At 41.8% G+C, this 26632-nt stretch overlaps 1 protein-coding gene and 1 pseudogene across 1 annotated transcript in view; both read right to left on the reverse strand.

Moving 5' to 3' along the window:
• Nucleotides 1–16440, reverse strand: part of Ube2g1 (ubiquitin conjugating enzyme E2 G1) — an 82097-nt gene extending 65657 nt beyond the window's left edge. The window contains exon 1 of the mRNA XM_032914260.1: nt 16057–16440. Coding sequence (XP_032770151.1) covers nt 16057–16102 — 46 coding nt within the window. The 5' untranslated portion in view covers nt 16103–16440. The remainder of the gene's footprint in view (nt 1–16056) is intronic.
• LOC116910417 lies at nt 5384–6599 on the reverse strand (annotated as a pseudogene).
• Nucleotides 16441–26632: the final 10192 nt, after the last annotated feature.

Consider the following 26632-nt stretch of genomic DNA (forward strand, 5'->3'; position numbering starts at 1 on the left):
GAAATCTTAGGATTACCAATGGATACTTCCAAGAGCTTAGTGTTCTGCATTGGCTGGTGATCCATCTCCACCACCCAAGTGTTCTGGACCACTTTTAAGTATCCCCAAGTGAGGGGTGGGACAGGGTTTTGCTTTTATTCTCCTGGAAAGATAAAAACAAAACCCTGTTAAATGACCTCATGTGTGTGTAGCTCAGAGAGGCAGAGAAAACACCCAGCTGACGTTCCTCTTCAACCAGCAACCCATGAGAAAAAGCCTTCTTCTACTGTCTTAAATACTCTTCAACTCAAGACCCTCCTTCCTGCTTACTTATGTGGGCTGATTACTTGCTCCCTGCCTCTTGACCTACGGTTGACTTTATTTAGCACTTAAAGGTGTGTGCTAGGGCTGAGACACATCACAACCAGGTCTTTTCAGGAAATGGGGGTTCACAGTGTGATCAAATATTTTGCAACACTCAAGTGCTGTAGGCCATTTCAACTTTAGTGTTTTGTCCCACCTCAGATGCCACAGCAATATTTTATCCAACTCTCTCTACTACACTCCTCTACAGTAATTCAAAGGTTGACTGCCTTCTGAAATAAACAAAAACATTTTTACCAGTGTCTCATAAACCCAATATTTAAAGAAAATTCAAATAAGGAAACTACTTCCATAAAGAACTAATTCTTGGAACAATTTTCTAATTGTCATTCTAGTAATAAAGGCAGATAGGCAAGTAAAAGTTCAATACAACATTGTTAAGATAACTAATTTAGAAAATTCTCAATGAAGTTAAATTTTACCTAAAAGTAGGCTAGAAAGAAGGCTCAATGGCTAAGATCACATGCTGTTCTTCCAGAAACTGTGTTTAGTTCCCAGTACCCTTATAAGGTGGTAATTCCACCTGTAATTTCAGCTCAAGAGGATCAGATACCCTTTTCTGGCCTCTGCAGGTATACACATACCTGGCAAACAAATATACAAGACACGTAAATACATTAATACACATACACATAAATAAAAATAATAGCTGAGCCAAGGAGGTGGTGGCACACTTGTTTAATCCCAATGCTAGGGAAGCAGAGCCAGGTGGATTTCTGTGACTTCAAGGCCAATCTGGTGTACAGAGCTAGCTCCTGGACAGCCAGGTCTATAACAAACAAACCCTGTCTTGTAAAAACCAATCAAAAAAAGTAATAGCTGGAAATAGTGTCATACACCTTTCTTTAATCCTGGCAATTGGGAAGGAGAGGAAATTGGATCTCTGACTTTGAGGCCAGCATGATCTACAAAACAAGTTCCAGGATAGCTAGGCTACACAGAAACCCTGTCTTGAAAAACCAAATTAGATAAATAAAAATAAAGAGCTGGAGATGCTTCAGCTGTTGGCATCACTTGCTGTTTTTACAGAGGAACCCAGATTTAATTCCCAGGAACAACATGGTGGCTCACAACATCTACAACTTCAGTTCTAAGGGATCCAATGCCTTCTGACCTCTGCTGGCACCAGGCATGACGATAGCACATAAAACATACATGCAAGTAAAACCATCCATTAACACTCATACATATGGTGCTAGAGAGATGGCTCAGTAGTTAAGAGCACTAATTGATCTTCCAGAGTCCCTGAGATCAATTCCCAGCACCTACAAGGTAGATTAAAACTGTCTATAACTCTAGTTATGGGAATCCAACGCCCTCACACAAACATACATGCAGGCAAAACACCACCACACATATAATAAAAAAATAAACACATAAAACAAACAAATCAAAAACATTTTAATAAAAATAAATCTTTTTTTAAAAAATTTATCTAGAACATTTTGAAGTAGTAAAGGATTCAAAGAATATTTCACCTTGGACATTGTTAATTCTCCTATTTAAACTATTTGTAAAAAATATGCACCCAGGAAGTGAAGAAAACATTTAATTAAATTTCAGGATCAATGTTATCTATTCAAACCACTCTAAAATAATATAACCACATTATCTTCAGAGTTGTCTTACCATTCCTACAGAAAAAAAAATAACTTTTTATCTAGCTCATTTTAAATATGAAATTATGAACCATTTTAGAGGAAACCAGTCTGAATACCTCACTTTTTACTCCAATGTTATTTATTTATTGACCCATAAAGAAATAGTCTCCAAGTGCCCCCTGGAATGATAGACACAGTAAGTGAAAGTATCTAGTTAGAGAAAAGCTGAGAGGAAAAGGGAGTATACCAATCAACACGGGCATGGGGTGGGGCGTATACTTCAGGTATTTCGGCTTTTGGTTGTTGTTGTTTCCCCTGTTTTCATTTTTGATATAGGATTTCCTAGCTGTCCTGACATGCCACACATGCCTAACAAAGTTTGATCCGTAGATCCATAGTGGAACCCATAGCGGAAGAAATGAACATATGTAACCATATGTGTAAGTGTACATGTATGTGCCCTTGCACACACATGCACACCCACACTATATACACATGCAATAAACAAATCTTTTTAAAGGTTAGAAATGAGGACTGGGAGGCTGGAGAGATGGCTCAGCGGTTAAGAGCACTGGCTGCTCTTCCAGAGGTCCTGAGTTCAAATCCCAGCAACCACATGGTGACTCCATAACCATCTGTAATGGAAGGAAGGAAGGAAGGCAGGCAGGCAGGAGGCAGGCAGGCAGGCAGGCAGGCAGGCAGGCAGGCAGGCAGGCAGGCAGGCAGGCAGGCAGGGCGGGCATGGCCATATATGTAACCCACATATGGAAGGGAGGAAAGGTGGAAACAAGCAGATATTAGGAGCTCGCTAGCCTAGCTGAGACTTCAATCTTCAGGTTTAGTGAGAGACCCTGTCTTGAGGGCTGACACAAACCAGACAGCAATAAAGAAAATGCCTAATGATTCTCCTCTGCTGCATGGGCCTGTGCCTCCATGCGCACATTACATATGCATGTACAGGCATACAAATGAGTGGTAGGGACAGACAGGGAGGAAGAGAAAAAAAAGGAAGGGGAAGGGAAGGGAAGGGAAAAAAAAAGAGAAGAAAGTAAATTTAAAATGACTGGCAAAATGAAAACTCAAATGGTCAAAATGAAAACTATGAATGGCATAAATGAAAACCAAGCTACTAATCTAGAAAATAAAGAGGAGGATGAAGTAGAAATTTCTGGTTTAACAACTCAGTTAGGTCACATAATTTTTTTTCTGGAAGCTCTCTTGTGAGAGAACATGCACATGATGTTTTGCTGAAAACAGACACTTCAGAGGGTGCACGATGCTTATTAGAAAGGATATAAATAGAACCCCACAGTGAGGACACTCTTGCATTGCTATGCCCCTGCAATACTTTGCTGGTCTTTGAAACACACAGAAGAACTTCTCGTGGTATTCCAGCTCATCCTTGTCACTTTCCTGACTTGTGCAAATTTGGCAGAGCCTTGATGTTTCTGCTGGATCATGCTGCCACTACTGATTCATGTTTGGTGTTTGCTATTGAAATGGACTGCTGATATCTAACACCGAAGAGTGGAATTGCCCCCAAGGAACTACTTTTGAACAGGTCCACAACACCCTTTCCTTTGTTCTTCTTTTTCCCCTATCTCTGTTTGGTGGGTTAGAAGGGAGGTTGAAGTATCTAGAACCCTAGATAAAGTAGGTTTTGAAAAATCTAAGCCTTCAGAAGGGAGTCTATATAATAAACTGACAAAATAGTTAAAAGAAGGTAATATGGGTAAAAAGAGCAACACTTAGATTTTGCCAAGCCTTCACAATCATGTAACCCAACTCTTCAACCCCTGGAAAACTCTCAACACAGAATATATCCTGAAGTATAAAATATACAAGCTGTGAGGTGGTGGCACATGCCTTTAATCCTAGCACTCAAGAGGCAGACACAGGAAGATCTCTGAGTTCGAGAACAGCTTGGCCTACAAAGTGAGTTCTAGGGCAGCAAGGCTATTACAAAAACTGTCTTGAAATAAGTAGACAGACAGATGGACAGATGGACAGAAATATATGAACTCAGAATATGTAAGTGTGTAAACAACTAAGTGGAAGAAAAGATAGAAATCTTCCTTATAGAAGAATTCTAGGATTTAGTAGATATCCCTCTTTCCAAGTGGAGGGATCCTCATCCTGTTTCCAGTATGTGAGTACAGAGAAAGCTGAGTGGGGCAAGGTGACATAGCTGTAGTTTCAGCAGTTGAATGGCTAGGGCAGAAAGAACACAAGTTTAAAGGCAACAAACAAGTCCCAGATCAGGATAGACTGTACAGACAGATACATTTCAAAAATCAAAGGAGGGAACACAATCGAGACACACAAGCACCTTTTAACACCAACATCAGCGGAGGCAGGCTGATCTCTGAGCTCAAGGCCAGCCTGGTCACAAGTTTCAGAACAGCCAGGGCTACAGAGAGAAACCCTGTCACAAAACCAAAACAAAACATTCAAACTTTAAATTCAGTCTCTTTAAAATACCCAAAGTCCCCCTACTATCTCAACTGTAGGTTCACATAAAAATAAAAAAATAAGTCACATACTTTTAAGAGGTCAGAATCAGGGCAGTTACAAATCAAATCAAAGTCCAACAATGTAAAGGGTCATTGCTAAATGTCTGGGACCCACTCAAGATCCACTGAGCTTCAAAGGTCCTTGGTAGCAGCATTTATCCAGCTTTGTCATCAACAGCACATACAGCTTTTCTTGTGGGCTCAAATTGGCTCTACTTCATATTGCTGCTATCCTGGTCATCTCACAGGACAGGCATCTCCAAAATGTTGGCATGTCCACTGCAACTGTGCTGCACTTTCACCAATACCCTCTTCTAGGTTTTTTTCTTCGGGAACTCTAACCCTGCCACATAGTGTGAAGCCTCAACTTCTTTCTATGATCTCTACAATCCTTGGCAATCTCAGGCTGCACCTAGCTTCCATTATGGCTAAGTACCAGATTTGCCAGTAGCAGAGACCAATACTAAGTCCAATATGACACTACTCCCCTGGGTGACCAGCTAGCAAGTGGCCGGTTGATTATATTATACCATTTCCATTATGGAAAGGGCAGTATTTTGTCCTTGCTGAAATACGACACAGTCTGGTTTTCGATTTGCCTTCCTGCCTATAACACTTCTGTCAAAACTAAATCCATGGAATTATTTTATCCACCACTATGGTATTTCACATAGCATTGCTTCTGACCAAGGAGCTCACTTCACAGCCAGAGACGTGAGGGCCATCACATATAATCCACTGCTTCTTACCATGTTTGTCACCATCCTGAACAGCTGGCCTGTTAAAACAGTAGGATGTTTTTTTTTTTTTTTTTTCTTTTTTTTCGGAGCTGGGGACCGAACCCAGGGCCTTGTGCTTGCTAGGCAAGCGCTCTACCTTCTTGAGCTAAATCCCCAACCCCAGTGGGATGGCCTTTTAAAGACACACATATAGGGCCAGGGTTCCCCTAAAAGTGGTATATGCTTTTACTCACCATCCAATATATAGTACAGTTTTCCTAAAAGTCAGGATTCTTGGATCTAAGAATCAAAAGGTAAATCTGTGATTCACCTTGGTTGTCAACTGATTACATCTGAAATCAAATGACACAAATAAAACAGCTGAACATGCCTGTGAGGAGTTTTCTTGATCATTTTAAATGGGAAGATCCACCCTAAATTCTTATGCCCCACATCAAAGGACACATAAGGAGAAAGTTTTTGCTATTTGCCTGCTTGAACTTCAACTAACCTGTTTTAGTCCCATTCCTTCATTGGCATTAAAATCTATTCTTCAGGATTCCAACATAGACTCTCTAGGAATCCTAGACTCCAGTGCCAAGTTGGAACTGCTGTGACATCTAGTTTTATAAACTGAGTAACTACCAGGGTTTGTGGCCTTTCCATTAGGAATCAACCACTGTTTCCTTTTTTTCCCTCCAGCGGCTAAACACGAGTCTATTTGCCTCAGCTACTTAAGAGGGATGAAGCAGGAGTCCATGGCACTGATACCAGGCCAGCTGTGTTTCAAGGCTTGTAGGTATTGGAAAACTCGAACAAGTAGTGGCCTGTTTAATTTCCATCAGGTTGAAGGTCTTGCTATTATATAAGCCCACCATGCTGTGTATCATCTCTGGGAGGATCATGTCCCTCAGGTGATCTTCAGCACCTCAGGCTTCTCCACCGGTAGCACCTCCTACTTGTCTTTCTCAAATGCTTAATAGTAAGTGCTGCTCCTTCCACTGTCTCTGGAGGCACTGTACAACTGCATCTGCTGCTCATAGAATATGTCCAACAATTGGTCCAGATCCACACCACAGCAGGTAATTTGCAGAAGGTGGACTTCTTCTCCTCCATTTCAGCCATCTTGGTGGCTGCTTGGAAGCATTGGCTGCATCTGTGCAGATATCTCTAACTTTTGTAAGCTATTCTTAATAACAAATGTTAACTACATTCTGGTAGATGATATAGATCATGGAAGAACCTGTTTATTCCTAAGAAAGGAAGCATATTGGAAATAGTTGTCTACTGTTCAGCTTGACTTAAAACTTTAATTCTTCAAAAATAAATAAAGCTAATAAAAATTAATACAGGACTTGTTGATGTGGTGCACATCTTTAATCCCAGACTCAGGAAGCAGGGGCAGGTGACTCTGTAAGTTCGAGGCCAGCCTGATTACAGAGTGAGTTCCAAAACAGCCAAGGCTACACAGAGAAACCCTGTCTGAAAAAGGCCAAAAACAAAAACAAGAAACAAAAAGTAGACTAGGAGCCAGCAAAATGGCTAAATGGACATCAGTTTGATTCTAGAGACCTGAATAGTAGGAAAAGAGACTCCATCCAGCAAGTTGCCCCTCTGACCCCCACAAGCATACCATGGCACATGTGCCCAACACATACAAACGAAACAAACGTAATTTAAAATTTAAGGTTTAAAATGGCTACAAGAGGGAGCTGGAGAGATGACTCAGAGGTTAAAAGCACTGACTGCTCTTCCAGAGGTCCTGAGTTCAATTCCCAGCAACCACATGGTGACCTACAACCATCTGTAAATGGGATCCCATGCCCTCTTCTGGTGTGTCTGAAGACAGGGACAGTGTAGTCATAAACATAAAATAAATAAATCTAAAATGGCTAAAAGAATAAATGTTTTGCCAATCAAAGAAACAAAAATATCTTTTGTGTAGTGGCACAAGTCTATAAACCCAGTACGTGGGAAACAGACAGGAGGATGACTACCATAGACTGGTAAGGAGGTAAAGAAAAGTCTATGATTGCACCACTCCATATTCCCACCAGTAATATATAAGATTTTCTTAGTATCTGTGCCAACATTTGGTGACTAAATCTACACACATCTTAATTTTAGCTCTTCTAATAGTTATGTAGTAGTATTTTATTATGCTTTCAATTTGCATTTCCTCAATGTCTACTGATCCCAAACATCTTTTCATTTGCTTATTTACCATCTGTGTATCCATCCTTCTTTAGTGAAATGTCTGTCTTTTGCTTGTTTCCTAAGTGATTGGTTTTTACTGTATAGTTTCGCTTCTTACACATTGGTTTTTGCCAAAATGTCATTCCAATTCATAACTAGTATTTGTGTATATGTAGTATGTATGTATGTCTTACAAAGACAGTGGTTCTCAACCTTTTTTTTTTCTTTTTTCTTTTTTTCGGAGCTGGGGACCGAACCCAGGGCCTTGCACTTGCTAGGCAAGCGCGCTACCACTGAGCTAAATCCCCAACCCTGGTTCTCAACCTTCTTAATGTTGTGACCCTTTAAAACAGTTCCTCCTATTGTAACCTCCAACCATAAAACTATTTTCTTAAAGATTTATTTATTATACATAAGTACATTATAGGTATCTTCAGATATACCAGAAAAGGGGATCAGATACCATTACAGACGGTTGTGAGCCACCATGTGGTTACTGGGATTTAACTCAGAATTTCTCAAAGAGCAGTCAGTGTTCTTAACCACTGAGAATCTCTCCAGACCCATAAAACTATTTTCATTGCTACTTTATACCTGTAATCTTGCTACTTTTATAAATCATAAAAAATCTGTTTTCTGATGGTCTTCAGTCACTCTATGAAAAGGTAGCTTGAGCCATCCAACCCCCAACCATAAAATTATTTTCATTGTCACTTCATAACTAATTTTACTACTGTTATAAATCATAAATATCTATGTTTTCTGATGGTCTTCAGTGACCCTGTGAAACGGTAGCTTGAGCCACCCAATTCCCAATGGTTGAGAACTGATTCTCTAGGACTAGAGAGGATCACTGGTTAAAAGCATTTGCCATATAAGCCTGATGACCTAAGTGTGATATCTGAATCCAACACAAAGTGGGAAGGGAAAACAAAGCCTCTAAAAAGTTGTCCTTGAACTCTCATATGTATTATGTGGGATGCACGAACCCACAAACATACATAATACATAATTTTTAAATGTCATTCCAATTCATAACTAGTGTTTGTGTATATGTAGTATGTATGTGTAATGTATCTGTAGGTGGTGGTTATGTAAATCAAATGTATGACAGTTTGTGGACTCATACCTTCACATGCTTAGGGTACAAAAGGATGTCAAGAGCCTTTCTCTATTCTCTTGAGACAGGGTCTCTCACTGAACCTGAACGAAAGCTCTCTGTTTTCACTTGGCTGGAGGGGGCTAGCTAAGAATTCCAGGAATCCAGATATCAGGGATCCAGATATAAGCCTGTCTGCATCCTCATCTAAGCTAGTATTACAGACACTTGCAGCCATAGGCTCTTGCATGGGTGCTAGGAGCTTGAACTCATACCTACACAGCAAGCATTCTTACTGAGAGTCATCTTTCTCAACCCTGTAGTCTATCTTCTCATCTCCCTAAAAGTTTTCATATACCCAAAGGTTTTAGTTTTGATAATGTCTAATGTATCAATATTTTCTTCTATGGATTATGCTTTCATTCTAGTAATAATCTAGTAATAAGCATGTAGAAATATTATAAAATACAATATGTATTAGTTTAAGTAAGGTACACATACAACTATTGGTACTGCTTTACAGTAAATACATTAATATGCGGATATCTAAAAGCCAAGGTTTAGTTTAATACTTAAACATATCAACCAGTATTTTAGATTTAGAACAGGTTATATAAGCATGGTGGCATATGCCTTTAAATCCAGCACTCTGGAGGCACAGTTAAGTGTGCCTCTTTAAGTTTGAGGCTAGCCTGGTCTATACAACAAGCATCAAGCTATGTAGCCAAAGCTACATAATAAGACTGTCTCAAAAACCAAAAAGGACGAAACAGAAGTGAGGTCATCCATTACAAAGACTAATGCAGAAAGTATATTTTGTTCTAAAGTATTTTATTTATATCTTTAAAAAATCAAATTAGCATTTTATAAATACCTAAATTTCCTATTATTAAAACTATTCAGTAAATAACTATTGCTTAAAAATAGTTTTAGTCTATAACATTAAAAAAGTTCACTTATTCACCAAAAATTAAAGCTTTCTTCAGATTCCATATTACATCAAGTAAATAATTCCTGGATGGTTCCTTAGCTAGAGACTTTAAGCCATACAATACCTCTCCAAACCATGTTTGCTTCATTAATGCTAATTTGGTATTTTTAATAGGGGGTATAGAGATGACTCAGCAGCTAAGTGTTTACTACTTTTCTATAGGATTTGAGTTCAATTCTTAGGACAGATGTCAGGCTTATGTGACATGAGCCTCTTTAGGCATGAACACATAATAACATATACTTACACAGATGCACACACACACAATCTTTAAAAATCACCAACCCATACCAGCCCTAGTAGTTGTGTGTGTGTGCGCATGCACGTGTGTATCAAAGCATTCAGTACAATAAACACTCATCATATTATTTCTTTAATAGTGCATGATTTCTGGATATTAAAAATTCCTGGGACTGGAGAGATGGCTCAGTGGTTAAGAGCACTGATTGCTCTTCCAGAGGTTCTGAGTTCAATTCCCAACAACCATATGGTGGCTCACAACCATCTGTAATTGGATCTGATGCCCTCTTCTGGTGTGTCTAAAAATAGCAACAGTGTACTCATACATAAAATAAATAAATCTTTAAAAAAAATTTTTCCCAAGTGTACTGAAGCACACCTTTAACTTCAGTGCTTGAGAGGCAGAGGCAAGCAGATCTCTGTAAGTTCAAGGCCAGCCTGGTCTTGAAGCAACATAGTGAGCTCTAGGAAAAACAGGACTACCTATAGAAAACCTGTCTCAAAAGCAAACAAAAACAAAATGAAACTCCCAAGTTTGGGCGGAATATAGCTCAGTTTGTCTAACATATGCAAAATCCTGAGTAGGATCCCTTGCACTGAATAAAACCAGTTATCTGTAAACCTGGCAGTTAGAAAGCTGAGACAATACGTTTAGAACCACCACCACCCCCTCCCCAAAATATAAAAGCAAATTCCCCTAGCACTTGAATAATTAATATTTTATATAAATTTACTTGTAAGCTTTTCTCTAATTTCCAAACATGTAGGGTCTTTTTGGTTTGAGCAATGGTTGGGGATCAAACTTAGGCTCACATCCTAGGCAAAGTGTACCACTGAGCCACACTTCCCATTTCAACAATTTTTCCATTTAAAATTTGTTTGCTGTTGTTGTTACTTTATAAGGTGTATAGGTGTTTATATCTTCACTACCTGCATGTCTAGTGCCTGCAAAAGCCAGAAGAGCATCAAATCCCTAGAAAATGAAATTAGATGGTTGTAAGTCAGGGTACTGAGAATCAAACACTGGTCCTCTGCAAGGGCAGTCAGTACTCTTAAATCATTGAGCCATCTCTCCAGTCCCTCAACAATTCTAAATATGTTCATATATGTTCATTACTCTGAATCTTTCACATACTAGAGGAATTATCACTTATTGTCTCTCCTTTGTGATTTTTACTGGGATTATCAGAAGGCCAATATATTCTAAAAGGACAGTAAGAAGTATTAGAGCGGCTCAGTAGTAGAATGCTTGCACCCAGGTTCAATCTCTAGCACCACAAAATAAAGGAGAAAAAAGTAAAGAAGTCCATTGGATTCCTAGGCCATATCAACAAATACAAACTAATCCTCTTTGAGGGAGGCCAGAAATCTCTATTTTTACAGTCTGACATGTACAATGAATGTAACAACCTACTTGGTAGCCATGAAATACAGGTTATAGATTTTTAAAGTTACTTCTAATATACACAAAGTTTCTACTATAAAAGCCCAAATATTTTGTTATTGTATAAAGGGGTTCTCCTATTTTAGAATATCTATGAAATAATGAGGAGAAGAAATAGAGGAAAAGAGTAGAGTGCAAACATGTAGCTCAGTTGGTAGAGTACTTGCCTAGCATGCAGTTCTGTATTCAATACCTAGAATAACATAAAACTAGGCATGATGACACATACCTGTAATTCAAGCATTCACATAATAAAGGCTATAGGATCAGAGGTTTAGGTGATCGTTGCATATACCCTGGGCTACATCAGACCCCACCTTTCAAAATAAATACCGTTTTTTGGTTTTGTTTTGTTTTACTTATTTTATTGTTGTTTGTTTGTTTGTTTTGAAGCAAGCTGCCAACAAACTCTGACTGTCCTTCTCAGCCTCTCTCCCATATCTGGGATTTACAGGTCTGAGCTACTACCTAGATAACTTATTTAAGACATTTTCTTAGGATTTATTTTTATTTTATGCATATGAAAGTTTTACCTTCATGAATGTCTGTGTACATGTGTGTAGTGCCCACAGAAGCCAAAAGAAAACATCATATTCCTTAGATCAATATTCTTAAAGCCTGGGCCATTTCTTCAATCCTGACCTAAGATTTTATGTTATTTTATACAGTAAGTTTTACTAGGATGAAAAAATGATAATACTAAAATGGTATTTAATGAGTAAACTAATTTTGAGAATTTGAGATTCCCCACCCCCATCCTAGCAACCCAGACAGGGTCTTAGCTAAGGATTTTCTTGAACTCAGAGATCCATATGCATCTGACTTACAAGTGCTGGGACCAAAGGAGAACACCATCACATATGGTATTTGATTTTCAAATTCTACTTCATGGGGACTGATAAGATAGCTCAACAGTTAAGAATACTGACTGCTTTCCCAGAGAACCCAGACAGCTACCCAGTACCCACATCACATCTCACATCCATCTGTAACTCCAGTTCTAGCAGGTCTGCTGTCCTCTTCTAGCACCAAACATTCACCAGGCACCTATGTGGTACACAGACATACATACAGGCAAAATACCCATACCCATAAAATATGTTTTTAATAAAGTAAAATTTACTTCATTGATTGTATCAAGTACTGTTCCCTGGGGAGCAATTTACCCACTTAATACCAGAAGTTTATAAAATAAGAAGGTCCTGGCTTTAGCAACTCCATTAGCAGCATTCATTCGACCTTCAGCGTGTATTTGACCTCACTAAGCCTCTGTTTTCTTTCAGGAGGATTAAATGAGATAATGTGTAAAATAACAGTGGCTGGTACATGTCAGTCTTCAGCCAAGAAGCCATTAAGTACATCACCTCTTCAGCTGCCTGTAGGAGCCTGTAACCCAGACTAGGGAGGTAGAGGTGGGCAGCCCAAATGTTCTAAACCCATCTTGAACTACAAAGCAAAACAAGATAATGTCTCAATTGAAATAAAATATAAAAAGTAATCTCTACAAATTCAAGGTCTCTCAAAGAGGACTCTTGGTCAGGAGAAGAATGATTAATTTTTTTTTTTTTTTTTTTTTTTGAGACAATGTGTAGGGACAGCCCTGGCTGTCCTAGATCTATGTAGAGCAGGCTGGCCTCAAATGCATTCCCAAATGCTGGGATTAAAGGCATGTGCCACCATGCCCAGCTCTGTATTCTATTTTAACCTGGGTTTATAATACCTTTAAAATGTTTTTTAATTGATTTATTGTACTGAGGGACTTCTTGGTTGGTGTTTAATATAATGCATCACAACACAAACAAAAAAACTGCCACTAAACCTGTAAAGGAGTAAGTCATAACCTAATAATAACACTGAGAAATACACAAGCTATCTGATTACATGTGTGTGTAAGGTGTTCTTACTGGCTTCCCAATAGCCACAATGGTGACACACCATAATCCAATGACTCCGTCTCAGGGGACACTTGGGCAATAGATATATTTTCACTGTCACAAATGAGGGGATGTGGGGTTGGGGATTTAAGCTCAGTGGTAGAGCGCTTGCCTAGCAAACACAAGGCCCTGGGTTGGTCCCCAGCTCCAAAAAAAAAAAAAAAAAAAAAAACCAAAAAAAAAAACAAAACAAATGAGGGGATGTACTACTGGTATGTATTAAGTTCAGACAGGAATGCTGTAACCTTTACTGAACAGGTATAACCCTCCACAGCAACAACTGCTCTAAATGTCATGGTACCAAAAATGAAAAATTCTGTAACTCAGGGAACCATTCTGCTCAACTACTGAAGTAACAAAGCTCTTCATTACAGGATAAATTCTCCTAGGTGAATCAAAACCTTTTATCATTGGCACAGTACTAGCTCAACAAATGCAGACACTACTATAAGTTTCTGAAACTCTAGCACTGAGAACACTTTACCAGATTATGTTACCTACTCAACTCACTTTAGTAATTTTAAGGCACTTATACGAGTTCACTAATTTCAAGATTACATTTTACCATTCTTTACTATTTTCAAGTGATAAGAAAACTCATTTTTAAAACATGCTAAAGTGAAAAAGAAAAGCATTTATTTTTAGGTGCTTATTCAGTCTTCCCAAATAAATTTACTATTTTCGAATTTCAATTAATAAACGTTGTTCCATGCATTTTAAGCAAGTTAATTAAGTATCCCTTAAAAATGACTTAAACTGGGCTGAAGAAATGGCTCAGTGGTTAAGAGCACTGCTCTTCTAGAGGTTCTGAGTTCAATTCCCAGCAACCACATGGTGGCTCACAACCATCTGCAATGGGATCCAATTCCATACTCTAGTGTGTCTGAAGATAGTGACTGCATACTCATATAAATAAAATAAATCTTTAAAAAAAATGACAAACTATAAACAAGCCTAATGTGGTGGCACAGAATTCAAACCCCAGCACTCAGAGGACAAGAAGGAAGAAGGTGGGGGCAGGCATTTGGAAAGCAGAAAACAGATCTGTGTAAGTTCAAGGCCAACCTGGACTACATCTCAAGTTCCAGAACAATCAGGGTTATACAAGAGAAAGTCTCTTAAGAGGATGGGGGGAGGGAAAGGGAGAGGGAGGATAGAAACAGACAGGACAAACATACAGAGAGACAGACAGAGGCAAGCAGGCATATTTCTGTGAGTTCCAGACAGCCAAGGACTCCATAGAGAAACCGCCCCCCCTCCCAAAAGGCATGCTCACAAATGGGTCTTATTTTAACATAGTGGTACTGTTAAACTGTAAAATCTTTTGTACCTTTTAAAATGTATGTCATTTCCATTATGTAAGGTTATTAATATTCAGTGCTTACAGTCTAGTTAATAATCTGCCACGTAATAAAAACTAATTCAGATAAAGTTGGTTTTATTGGGGTTTTTTTGTTGTTTTGGTTTTTGTCTGTTTTTTTTTTTTTAGACAGGGTTTCTCTACACAGCCCTGGCTGTCCCAGAATCCACTACTGTAGACCAGGCAGGCTTCGATAAAGAATTAAGACAAAAATTTTAAAATAAAGGGAGAAAAGATCACAGAAAAAGAATGTCTTAAAATAAGCTGCAATAAATTATTTCACTTCTTTCGAAAATATTTCTGATGGGTGTCCTAACTTTTCCATCGACTTCAAATCCCTGTACCACCTAGAATTTTAATACTTGTCCAAACCTGCTAGCTCATGGTCTAATAATAAACCTAATTATACAATCTGTAACACCCGTGTCGACCTTTTCCTTCAGAAGCCATAAAAGTGATTTAACTGACATCTCAAACTCATAGAAATCTATCTCACTTATCAACAGTCCGGCTTTCAGCGCTAAGTTTAAAGGAGAGCTGCGGGGGGCGGGGGAGACTGGCTACAGGTTGAGGAGGGGTGAAATGGCCTGAACCAAGCAAGGCACACGCTTGGCGTAAGACAGCAGGGGTAACCACCGGTTCATTTCTCTTTAAATCTGGCAGCACGTGGGGCGGCATTGTGAAGGCACCAACCCGCCTCCTCCCTCCCCCCTTTCCACTCCGCACACGTACGCCTCCTGCGCGCATGCTCCGCTCACACAGTCCTAGCAGAGTAGGAGCCAACCCCCTAAAAAGTCAACCTGGAAGCCGCAAACGGCCGGAGGCCGGGACAATGGGGGAGGGGGACAGAGACTCCACGGGGGAGGCACTTAGCCGCCGCCCCTGGCCAGAGCCTAAGGCGGGCCACAGGCCGGTGGCTGCGGGCCTGCGCGAAGGAGCCCGAGCCGCGCCGAGCACAAAGCCCCGGCCGGCCAGCGAGCGGCTCTCCTCAGCGCCCGCGCCCACCCTCCCCCAGACGGGCGGCGCAGCCCGAGCTCGTGCCAGGCGGAGGCAGGCAAAGCGGAGTCGCGCTCCCCGCCGAGCCCTCGGTGCCCCGCGCCAGCACCCAGGCCAGCCCCGTCGTCGCTTTTGTTGTCTCCCCTAACTCCACGGACCCCGCGCTGCCGGGCCAGAAGTTTGGCGCGCCTCCCCTATCCGGCCCCCGACACGGCTCGGACTCGCAGACGCGCGGGGCCCGCAAGCTCCCGGGGTCTCCGGGGTCCCTGAGGTCCCGCGGCCTCCGCCGCACCTGAGCCCGGGATCCGCCCCTCAGGGAGGGTCGGCCCGGCCGGGACCCACGCCCCTCCCCCGCAACGCCCCAGTGCCGTGGGGGAGGGGGCAGCCGCCCTGGGCGTCCGGCCCGTCCGAGGGCGAGGCTGGGGCGCGTCCCCGCCCCCAACACCCTCCACAGCCAAGCCAGCAGTGTCGCCGGCCGGCCGCGACCCGCGGGCTCCCACCCTCGCGGCCCGCGGCCCGCCAACACCCAGCCTCGGAGCGGGCAAGAGGAGGCGAGTGGCTCGTCAGTCCGCGATCGCGGCCCGGCGCCCCGCCGCTCACCTGCCAGCTGTCTTCGCAGTAGCAGTGCCGACTGCAGCTCCGTCATCCTCCCCACCAAGAGCCCGGGCTGCCGCCGGGACTTCGACGGACGGGGGACAAGCTCTGACGGTGGCTGAAGCTAGGTGTGTTGAGGAACCCGGGCCCCGCGACTGGAGCGCCGAAGCCGCGGGAGGCCGGTCTTGGGAGACCCGAGAAGCACCTCGCTGCCTATGCGAGTCCGCTCCGCTCGGCTTTCCTCTCAGCGGCTCACGCCCGGAAGGGGAGGGTACCCGGGCCGCCGCGGCGCGCACTGGGACTTCGCTCGCCCGCTTCCCTCCTCAGCCCGCCCGTCGGCCCCACCGGTGCCTTCCCCCGCCACTGCCTCACTGCGCGCAGGGCCGCTCCGCGCAAGCGCGCTGAGCCTGCCTACTTCAGAAGCGGCACGCCTGCTAGCCCGACCCCTCGGCCCTGCTGCCCCGCCTCCGGCGTCGGAACCCCGCCCACCGCGCGCAGTGGGCTCAGCCCCGCCATCTTGGGAAGGTCCACGCCCGCCCAGCTGCGAAAGCGTCGGCTAGTAGACGCCTCGCGGACGCCATGACAAAGAGGTCGCGGAGGGTCAGGACGCTGCCTCCCGATATAAGCAGCAGGTCTGAGCGTGATGGGACCAGAAGTGGTAGATGTTGACGAGAACCTACAACCATCCAACATTACATCCGAGGTGTGCGAATTAGTCATTGTTATAAAGCCGAACTTACTACTCGTGTGCCCCATTTTAAACAGCCACAAAACAGAGTGCATGGTGGTAATTAATAAAGAATGCACAGAATGGTCCTGGAAATAAAATGTTATGAATCTCATAGCAGAAAACGTTTTAATAAATAGACTGTGAGTAAAGTGCAGAGTTGTGATTAGCACAACCTGATACATGGTTCAGATTCGGTGGTATTTGCCTGTAATCCCAACACTAAGGCTGAGGCAGGAGGATTGGGAGAAGACCCCAGACATGCTTTGCTACATAGTGAGACCCAATCTCCATCTGGGGGTGGGGATCCATAATAGATCAGACACCTTTGATCAAGAAAGGCACCTACCATGTAAAGTCCAAGTGTGAAATCCAAGATTAGGAAAAGTCAACCGTATCCAACCTTCTTGTCGATTTCCCAGTTTTGTGCTTTGTCAACACTGTAGCAATAAAGAAACAGAGAAAGGGGAAGAAAAAAAGTAACAATGATGGTCAATTTTGTTTGTTCTTTCAATACGTATTTATTCAATCCTTAGTTCCCTGTACCTGGTCTGTAGGAAACAAAAACTTCATAGGAAATCAGGTACCCACAAAAGCCTGAAGCTTCTGTGAACTCCAAGTAAAGTGAACAAGAGAAGCAGGTTCTGGCAGGAATATAATAAAAATTACTACACGAGGGAAAGATGGGCTCTCAACTTTAGATTTGTATCTCCTTGGCAGCTAAAGATATATTTAAACAACTTTTCATATATTTATTGGCCATTTGTACTCCTTTTGAAAACTTCCTTATTTTGCCCATTTATTGATTTGATGAATTTTCTTGGTTTTGAGTTTCTCTTGTTGTTCTTGGGGTTATTCTTCTTCCTCTTCCTCTCCTCCTCCTCTTCTTTGTTATTGATTCTAGCTATTAATTATCTATGAGATATAGATCCTGAAATGATTTTTCAGATTCCACAGGTTGTATCTTCCCTTGGTAGTTGTTTCCTCTGCTATTTTAATTTCATGTAACACCATTTGTCAATTTGTACTATTTCCTGGTGTGATGTTTCAGAAAACCATTGCCTATCCCTGTATCTCAAAATATTTTCAGAGTCTCAGGCCTTACATTTAGGTCTTTGAAAATATATAAACAAAATAAATAAAAATAAAATAAAGGGTCAGGCATAGTAGCACATGACTTTACTTCCAGCGTTCAGAATGTAAAGCCACATGTATCTCTGTAAGTTCCAGGTCAGCCAGGACTAGTGAGACCGTCTCTCAGAAAGAAATAATGATAATGGCTTTTTAATTAATTTATTTATTTATTCTAAGTACACTGTAGATGCCTTCAGACACACCAGAAGAGGGCATCAGATCCCATTACAGATGGTTGTGAGCCACCATGTGGTTGCTGGGAATTGAACTCAGGACCTCTGGAAGAACAGTCAGTGCTCTTAACCACTGAGCCAACTTTCCAGCCCAATAATGATGTTTAAATTAAAGTCTTTAATCTATTTTGAATGTACTTTAGTACAAAGTGAAAGACAAAGTTCTGGTTCTGTTGGTCTACCTATGGATAGCCAGTTTCCCCAGCAACACTTGTTGAAGAGTCTGTCTTCTCTCTACTGTTTATTTTTGAAATCTTTGTCAAAAATCAGGTAACTATATTTGGGTGGATTGATTTTTTTTTTTTTTTTTCTTTTTCGGAGCTGGGGACCGAACCCAGGGCCTTGTGTTTGCTAGGCAAGCGCTCTACCACTGAGCTAAATCCCCAACCCCAGGTGGGTGGATTGATTTCTACATCTTCTATTCTATTCCACGGTCTGAATTTCTATTTTTATTTATTTCATGTGTATGGATGCTTTGTTTACATGTCTATTCTTTCTCCTTTATTTTGCTAAAGCACATTAGCATATGAATTCTGAATATGGATTGAACCCAGGGCCTCACTCATAGGAAGAACTCTACCTCAGGACTCTATCCCAGTTCCTATTTTAAAGCACCCAGAAATAATACCAACTTAGCTGGATGTAAAATTTTATGTTTTAGGATTGGAAAGATGGTTCAGTTGTTAGGAGCACTGGCTGTTCTTCCAAAAGACCCATGTTTGAGTCCCAGTACACTTACAAGTTCACAACTGTAACTCCAGTTTCAGGGAATCAATCCTCTTCTGGCCTGTTTGGGTACAAGGCACACATGTGATATATATACAGACATACATACATATAGGCAAAATACTCATACACATAATAATTTTACCTATTATTGGTTTTTCAAGACAGGGTTTCTCTGTGTAGCTCTGGCTACTCTGGAACTCACTCTGTAGACCAGACTGGCCTTGAACTTAAGAGATCCACCTGCCTCTGCCTCTGCCTCTGCCTCTGCGCCTCAGCCTCGCTAGGATTAGAGGAATATATTACCACCTCTGGCAATAATTTCTTTAAAGGTCAATATTTATTGAGAGTGAGAAAATCAATACAAATAATGGGAGTCTTGAAGAATAGATCCCTTTCTCTGAGAATTCTCATCAGAAATGCCTGCTGCGATGTCTTCTCTCACTGAATACAAATTTTACCTACAGAAAGAGGCAAGAGGTCCTAGGATATCTACTAGTTTTTCATAAGTTTATTTCAGAAAGCACTCCCCCTCAATTGAGTCCGGTGGTACGTACCTGTGATTACAGCACTTAGGAGGTGGAGGCAGGAGGATCAGTAGTGGTCCAAAGTCATCCTCAGTAACATACAAAATTGAGGCCAGACTGGACTATCTGAAAGCCTATCTCAAAAAAATTTAAAAATAAAAATTCTTCCTGGACTAAAATATTCCCTTTAAAATATCTTTTGCTTGCCAAGGCAGAGCTGGAAAGATGACTCAGTGGTTAAGAACTCTCACTGCTCTTGCAGTGAACCCAAGTTTATTCCCATTACCCAAATGACAGCTCAGAATTGTAGCTCCAGTTCCAAGGGATCTGACTTCTGCTGACTCCTATGCCAGGCAAGCACATGGAACACATACATACAGGCAGGCAAAATACTCTTCTACAGAAGTAAATCTTTTTTTTTTCCTTGAGAGACAGAGCTTCTCTGTGTAGCCCAGGCTGTCCTTGAACTTAAGAGATCCGCCTGCCTCTGCCTCCCAAGTGCTGGAATTAAAAGCATGTACCACCGCTACACAGAAAAAAAAAGTATCTTTTATTCTTTCTGTTTTTCTTTTTTTTAAAGCAATATTGAGGATTTAACCCAGGATTTCCTGTCTGCTAGACAAGTGTTCTAACAATTGCTATATTCCTAACCCTATTTTACATTTTACTGAAGCAGTGCATAGCCATAATTCATAATCAAACAAGGTATGATGGCTTATAGTGAAAAACAGAAATTCTGTGTAGTAGCCCATTCTCATCCTTGCCATGAGCCAGCCCTTTCCAATCCCATGAATATAGTTCTTGTGGTGATTACCTCATCTCTCCAGAGCATATGGCTGACTGCCATTGAAATGCCCAGTGGGTCAAGGGGTTCTGCCACCAATCTGATGACCTGAGTTTGACCCCTCAGACCTATATGGTACAAGCAGAGAACCAATATTCGCAAGTTTTCCTCTGACCTCGAATACCTGTATTCACATCTCCCTCCCACATACACAGAGACAGACAGACAGACAAACAGATTCACAGAACATAGTCCTATGATGATTTTCTTATGTTCCCATTTTAGACCTTAAATGTCTACTTTTGCTGCAACCAGTAGAGATTTAAATGTCTTATATTACCTTCCATCCTTTATTTCCCTAAATTCAATTATATTTAATTATTTCGTTAAATTGTTTCTATACTATTTTAACTTTATAAGTGTGGACTAGGAGAGCCAAATTCTGAAATGTATTGTAATTACATTTATTCCTTATACGAATTTGTCTTTGGCTTAGAGTTTCTAATTATATTTTTTTCTGGCAGCACCTTCTGTATAATTGATCTCTTTTGCTTCCCTCCGCTGCCCAGAGTACTGCTTGATCTTCTTAAGCCACCTTTTTCTTGGAAACCTTCCTCCTGGAACCCACTATACGATCCCTCTGGTCTGGGCTAATTGATAGGCCCATGCTTACTACATGATCGGGTCCTAGGATTTTCCTACCGCTGTTTCTCACTTCCTGAGACTACTGCATCCTAGATATGAAGTTTAAATCTTTTCGTTATGCCTTTATTTTGCTGGAGCACATTGGCATATAAATTCTGATAAGAATGTAAGGCAAATTTTAAATATTTAAATGTGGAAATGTTTTTATTATTTGTTTATTTATTTTGTGGTATAATTTGAATCCAGGGCCTTACATATCATAGACAACTGTTCTAACTCAGGACTCTACCCAGGTTCCTGTCTTTAAACACCCAGAATTAGTACCAATTTAACTGTGTATAAGAGTTTAAGTTTAGAGCTGGAGAGATGGCTCAGCACTTAAAAGCACTAGTTGTTTTTCCAAAAGACCCAAGTTCAAGTCCCAGCCCACACGAAAGCTCACAACTACCTGTAACTCCAGTTCCAAGGGATCCAACACCTTCTTCTGGCCTCCAAGAGCACCAGGCAAAAACAGGGTGCACAGACATATAAAGAGCAAACATTCATATCATAAATGTAGATAAATATCATATTCATATCATATCATACATAAAATGTAGATAAATATTCAGTCCCAGCACCTGTAACTCCAGTTCCAGACGCTCCAAAGCCACCACCTGGCCTCCACAGGCACCAAGCACCCACATGCTACACATACATATTGCAGGCACTCACACATAAATCTTTTTTTTTTAATTAGTGACTTTTTGTGTAAGTGTGAGTACCTGCACTTAAGTATGTACACCATGTGAGTGTCAGAACCCATGGGGGTCAGATGAGGACGTCAGATCCCCTGGAACTGCAGTTATAGACAGTTCTGAGCTGCCCTGTGGGGGCTGGGAACTGAATCTCAGTCACCTGCAATAGCAACAAGCATACTTAGTCATCTTTAGTCTTTATTTCGAGACATGGTCTCACTGTACAACCCTGGCTAGCCTAGAACTCTCTGTGTACACTTGGCTGGCCTCAAGTTTATTGATCCTACAAACTCACTAAACCATTTATTTTAAATAGAGATCCAGCTGCTTCTGTCTCTTAGATGCTGGAAATTCAAACTGTGTACCTCTACAACCAGCTAAAAACATTATTTTTGACATTTTTAAATGGTAATATACCTTAGTGTATACTTTTTTTGTTTTTAAAATTCATGTGCTTGTGCTCAGAATGAATTGTGTGCCTCTGGGAACAGAGTTCAGTGGTACAGAAAATGTTTAGCATAGCAAAGCCCTGGATTCATTCTCCAACACCCAGTGAAAAACTGACAATTGAGTCAAGTATGAGTTCATGCCTGTAGTCTGAGCTCTTCCGAGGCAGGGAGGCAGAGGCACGTGGATCTCTCAGTTGAAGACCAGCTTGATATACATAACTCCAGGATAGCCAGAACTACAGAGTGAGACCTTGTGTCAAATAAATAAATGTTAAGAAAAGGAAAGAAGTTAAGAGGGACTGACAAGATAGCTTAGTGGGTAAAGAAGCTTGCCACATACACTGGCAAGCTGACTTCAATCCCCGAATCTCATGTAAAGACGGAAGACCAATCCCACCGTTATCCTGTGACTCATGCCCTGGCATATATACACATATATACCTCTCTGTCTCTGTCTCTTACCATAATAAATAATTTTTTAAACATCACGGTCATACATGCCTTTAAATATCAGCCCCTGAGACACATAGACAGGGGGGTGACTGAGTTCCCCACATTCACCCAGTCTACATAACTAGTACATGGCAGTTCATGTTGTATAGTAAGACCCTGTTTTAAAATATAATAAAAATCGGGGTTGGGGATTTGGCTCAGTGGTAGAGCGCCAAACTAGGGTTTGGGTCAGACTTGCATGAAGGAGGTGACCATGGACATCCTTATCTTTCCCCATTCTTGGAGTCAGATACATTGTGTAGAACTTTGTCCTGGAGGCACCACATGGCTTGTCACCATTTTCACATCAGACCAACTGAATTTCCTGCATGAGACCCTCACGGGATTGGGCCCAGTAATATCTTGGTGAGCGCTTCCAAGACACAACAAGACACATGAGGCTGCCCATAAGGCCCCTCCCTCTTCGAGGAGAATTTTCAGTGGTAGATGAGTCCTCTAAGTTCCCATAAGTCACCTAATGGCTATTTGGTTCATGTGTCTTAGGCAGGATCATTTCTTTGCCCTGACACTGGTGTCTATCTAGAATGAGCAGGCGATCTATTCATGTCTCTCTGAGATGAATGAGCAGTGCTGCCACAGCACTGGGGTCCTTGCTCCATTCTGAGAAAGGCAGGTCTCGATGTTTCAGCGTTATGGCTCTTACCCTGTTTTCATAGGTGCCTGTCAACACGGTTGTGTCCATTCCTAGTTAAGACTTTTCTATTTATTTCACTAAACCATCTATTTAGTTCCCAAAGATCCCAGGACACATCAATACTAGGCAAATACACTGACTAAGCTATAACCCATTGCAAGAAATTCTTTTAATTACATTATTTATTTGGGTATGGAGGTCACATAGAAACTAATAGAAATCTGTTCTCTCTTTCTACCATGTGGGTCATATAGTATTGGAATCAACTGGTTTGGTTTGGTTTGGTTTGGTTTGGTTTGGTTTGGTTTGGTTAAGATACAAGCTCACTAGGTAGCTCATGCTGGCAGATCCTTACTCCCCAAAGCTGGGGTTACAAAATTGTACCAGCACCCCTGGACTCCACTCGTTTTTATAGTATTTCTAAATCCATACTTGTAGCCCCGCTCTCCTACCAGAGGCTCTTCTGCATGTGCAGCTATCTAGTCCTGTGTTCTTTTGACTCATGCCTACTTCCAGCTGGAAATGCCTCCCAGAACCTGAGGCTCAGGTGTGAAGGACACAGACAAGTCTGTCCTCAGGACACTGGCACAGAAGTAAACAGATGTTCAATGTTGGTGGTGGCATGCAGCTTTAGTTCCAGCATTTGGCAGACAGAGGCAGGCAGATCTCTGTGAGTTCAAGGATAGTCTGTCTACATAGCAAGTTCCAGGCCAGCCAGGGCTACACAGCAAGACCCTGTCTCAAAAACAAAACAAAACAAATGGTAAACTTATTCCTTTGAATTACCTGAACTGATACAATGGACAAGAATAGGACAAGTGTGCATTAGAAAGGGGTCCCTTTGCCAGGAGGTGGTGGTGCACACCTTTAATCCCAGCACTCACAAGGCAGAGGCAGATGGATCTCAGTGAGTTCAAAGCCAGCCTGTTCCAGGACAGCCGAGGCTACCCAGAGAAACCCTGTCTCTGAAAAACAAAGAAGAGAAAAGGAAAGAAAGAAAAGGAGGTCTTTTCTGGATAAGGGACTCAAGGAGGGCACTTGGAGCACATTGTACCTGATCTTAGACTATAAACAAGAAGCAGCATTGGAGGAGTTTAGTGAACACCATTCCAAGAATAGGGAATAGCCACTGTGAAGATTCTGGGGTATTCAGAGCTCAGTTCATCCAGTCTGAAAAGGAGGCCAGCAGAGTAGCTCCACTGGTGCCTAAGGAACAAGGAGCTCTGAGATGGGAATATTAGCAGAGGCCAGGTCACAAGGAGTGTGTGAGTGTGGAATCCATGAAGCAGGAAGCTGTGGGAGGGACGTGGATGTGGTCTGATGTATATAGTGTATTTATACATAATGTACATTATGCAGTATACAATATATAATGAAGCATTTAACAATGATTTATATTATATATTCTACTTTACTTCACTTCTGGTCCTTTAGGGGACCTAATCAGCCATGATGATGACACATCCAGTACCCTGTCTAATACCTCCTTGATTTCCTCATGCTGCCAACCAGCTTCCCCACAAGACAGTCTCATTAGCCATAACCACACCATGCTATATATACACTACATATATCATCATCATCATCATCATCATCATCATCATCATCATAATTATTATTATTGTTATTATTTATATTGGCTTTTTTTGAGACAAGTCCTGTTGGTGTAGCTCTGACTGGTCTTGAACTCACTATGTAGACAAAGTGGTCTCAAACTCCAAGACATTGCTGCCTGTACCTGTTGAATGCTAGGTTTAAAGGTGTATACCACCATACCCTACTCTTGTTTATTAAAAAAGAAAGGAAGAGGAAGGAAGGAAAGAAGGAAGGAAAACCAAGCTGAAGCTATGAAACAGACATTTAAAGATCAGACAGATGAGCAGGAGCCAGCAATGGTGACTCAGAAAAATCAGTTCGAGAGAAGAAAGCCCGGTGTATAGTAGATTTCACAAAAGTCAGGATAGGAAAGTGCTCCTAGGAGGAAAGAATGGTGATCTGCACCTGCCACTGAGACATGGGGGAAAGAAACTTTCAAAGTCCGCACTGAGTTTAGCAACTGAGAAGTTCCTGTCATTTACCAGAATAAAAGAATCTGAATAACCCTAAGCATCTAAAGTTGTGCAGAGTAAACTAGGCTGAAGGTGAGACAGGAAGCAGAGACAAATCTCAGTGATGGCTGCTTATTTGGGGCTTGGGGGCTTGTGTCCTGAAATGAAAATGCAAATGAGAGAACTAGTGGAGGTTTCTAGGGTACACGTCTTTACACATAACGCTCCTTACATGACTGCTCAGGGCAGGTGGGCAGATAAGCAAATGTGTTATGGGTTTGGTGGACAGAGTGATTATAGTAGTGAACTAAGCAAGGAAGAGACGAAAGAAAAAAAAAAAAGAGGTAGCCGGTGGATAGTTAAAGGTGGTGCAGATGACAGGGACATGAGGTGGGAGACCTGTGGGAGACACACAAGTGAGCTGGAAGGACAGAAAATGGTGCTTAGCGTAGGTGACTTGAAACCAAGAGTTAGGGTGTGCTGTGGTTATGGCTAATGAGCTGGTCTTGTGAGGAAGCTGATTGGTAGCATAAGGAAGAGAGGAAGTCATGCAGGTGTTAGAGTACTGATTGAGTCATCACCATGGTTGATTAATTCCCTTATAGGATCAGAGTTGAAGTAGGATAAAGAAAAATGCTAAGAACCAAGGGTCAACATCATTGAAAAATGCATTTTTTCAGATTATAGCGCCAAAGAAAAAGTAACTAGGGCTAGGAATGTGGTTCAGTTGGTACAGTGCTTGCCTAGTATGCACAAAGTCCTGGAACCTCATAAAACTGAGCATGGAGACCACTACTCAGGAAATCAGAAGCTTAAGATCATCCTTGGCTCCACAGGGCCATCCAAGGCCAGCCTGGGCTACATAGGGAGTCCAAGGCTAGCCTGAACTACATTGGGTACAGCTAAAAGAGCTATAGGTTCGAGGAAGGAGAAGAAAATAGAGGGAGAAGATGGAGGGGGAGTTGGGTGAGGTGATTGAGAATATCGAAATGTGCTGAGATCCACAGTCCATGAAGGAGAGACAGCCTTCCCCAGGAGGTCTGAGGAAACTGTCTTCTGAAGGCACCAGATTCAGGTGAGGCCAGATGAGGAGAGGTCTGTGAACCTTTCAACCTGTACCTCTGTGAGGGTCACAAACAGGAATGCCATCCTTGCCTTTCTCCCAACTATATCAATTCCACCACCAAAACCTAAATGTCCAAAGACGCTCCTTAATCTAAGCCTCCACAACCTTAGGAAGGGTATGCTGGCCACTGGCTTGGCTTTGCCCATGGCTCCCTCCGTCTATCCTCTATTGACAGCATACCTACTCAAATGCAAATCTGATATTGTCTCTCTTCTACTTAAAAAAAGTCAGTATCCCTTCCTCACCACCCTCACACCTTCCCTCTTCCTCTAACCCCCATTTTTTGACAAGATGCAAGT

Source organism: Rattus rattus, chromosome 9 (assembly GCF_011064425.1).
Source record: "Rattus rattus isolate New Zealand chromosome 9, Rrattus_CSIRO_v1, whole genome shotgun sequence".
In the NCBI taxonomy this organism is placed as follows: domain Eukaryota; kingdom Metazoa; phylum Chordata; class Mammalia; order Rodentia; family Muridae; genus Rattus; species Rattus rattus.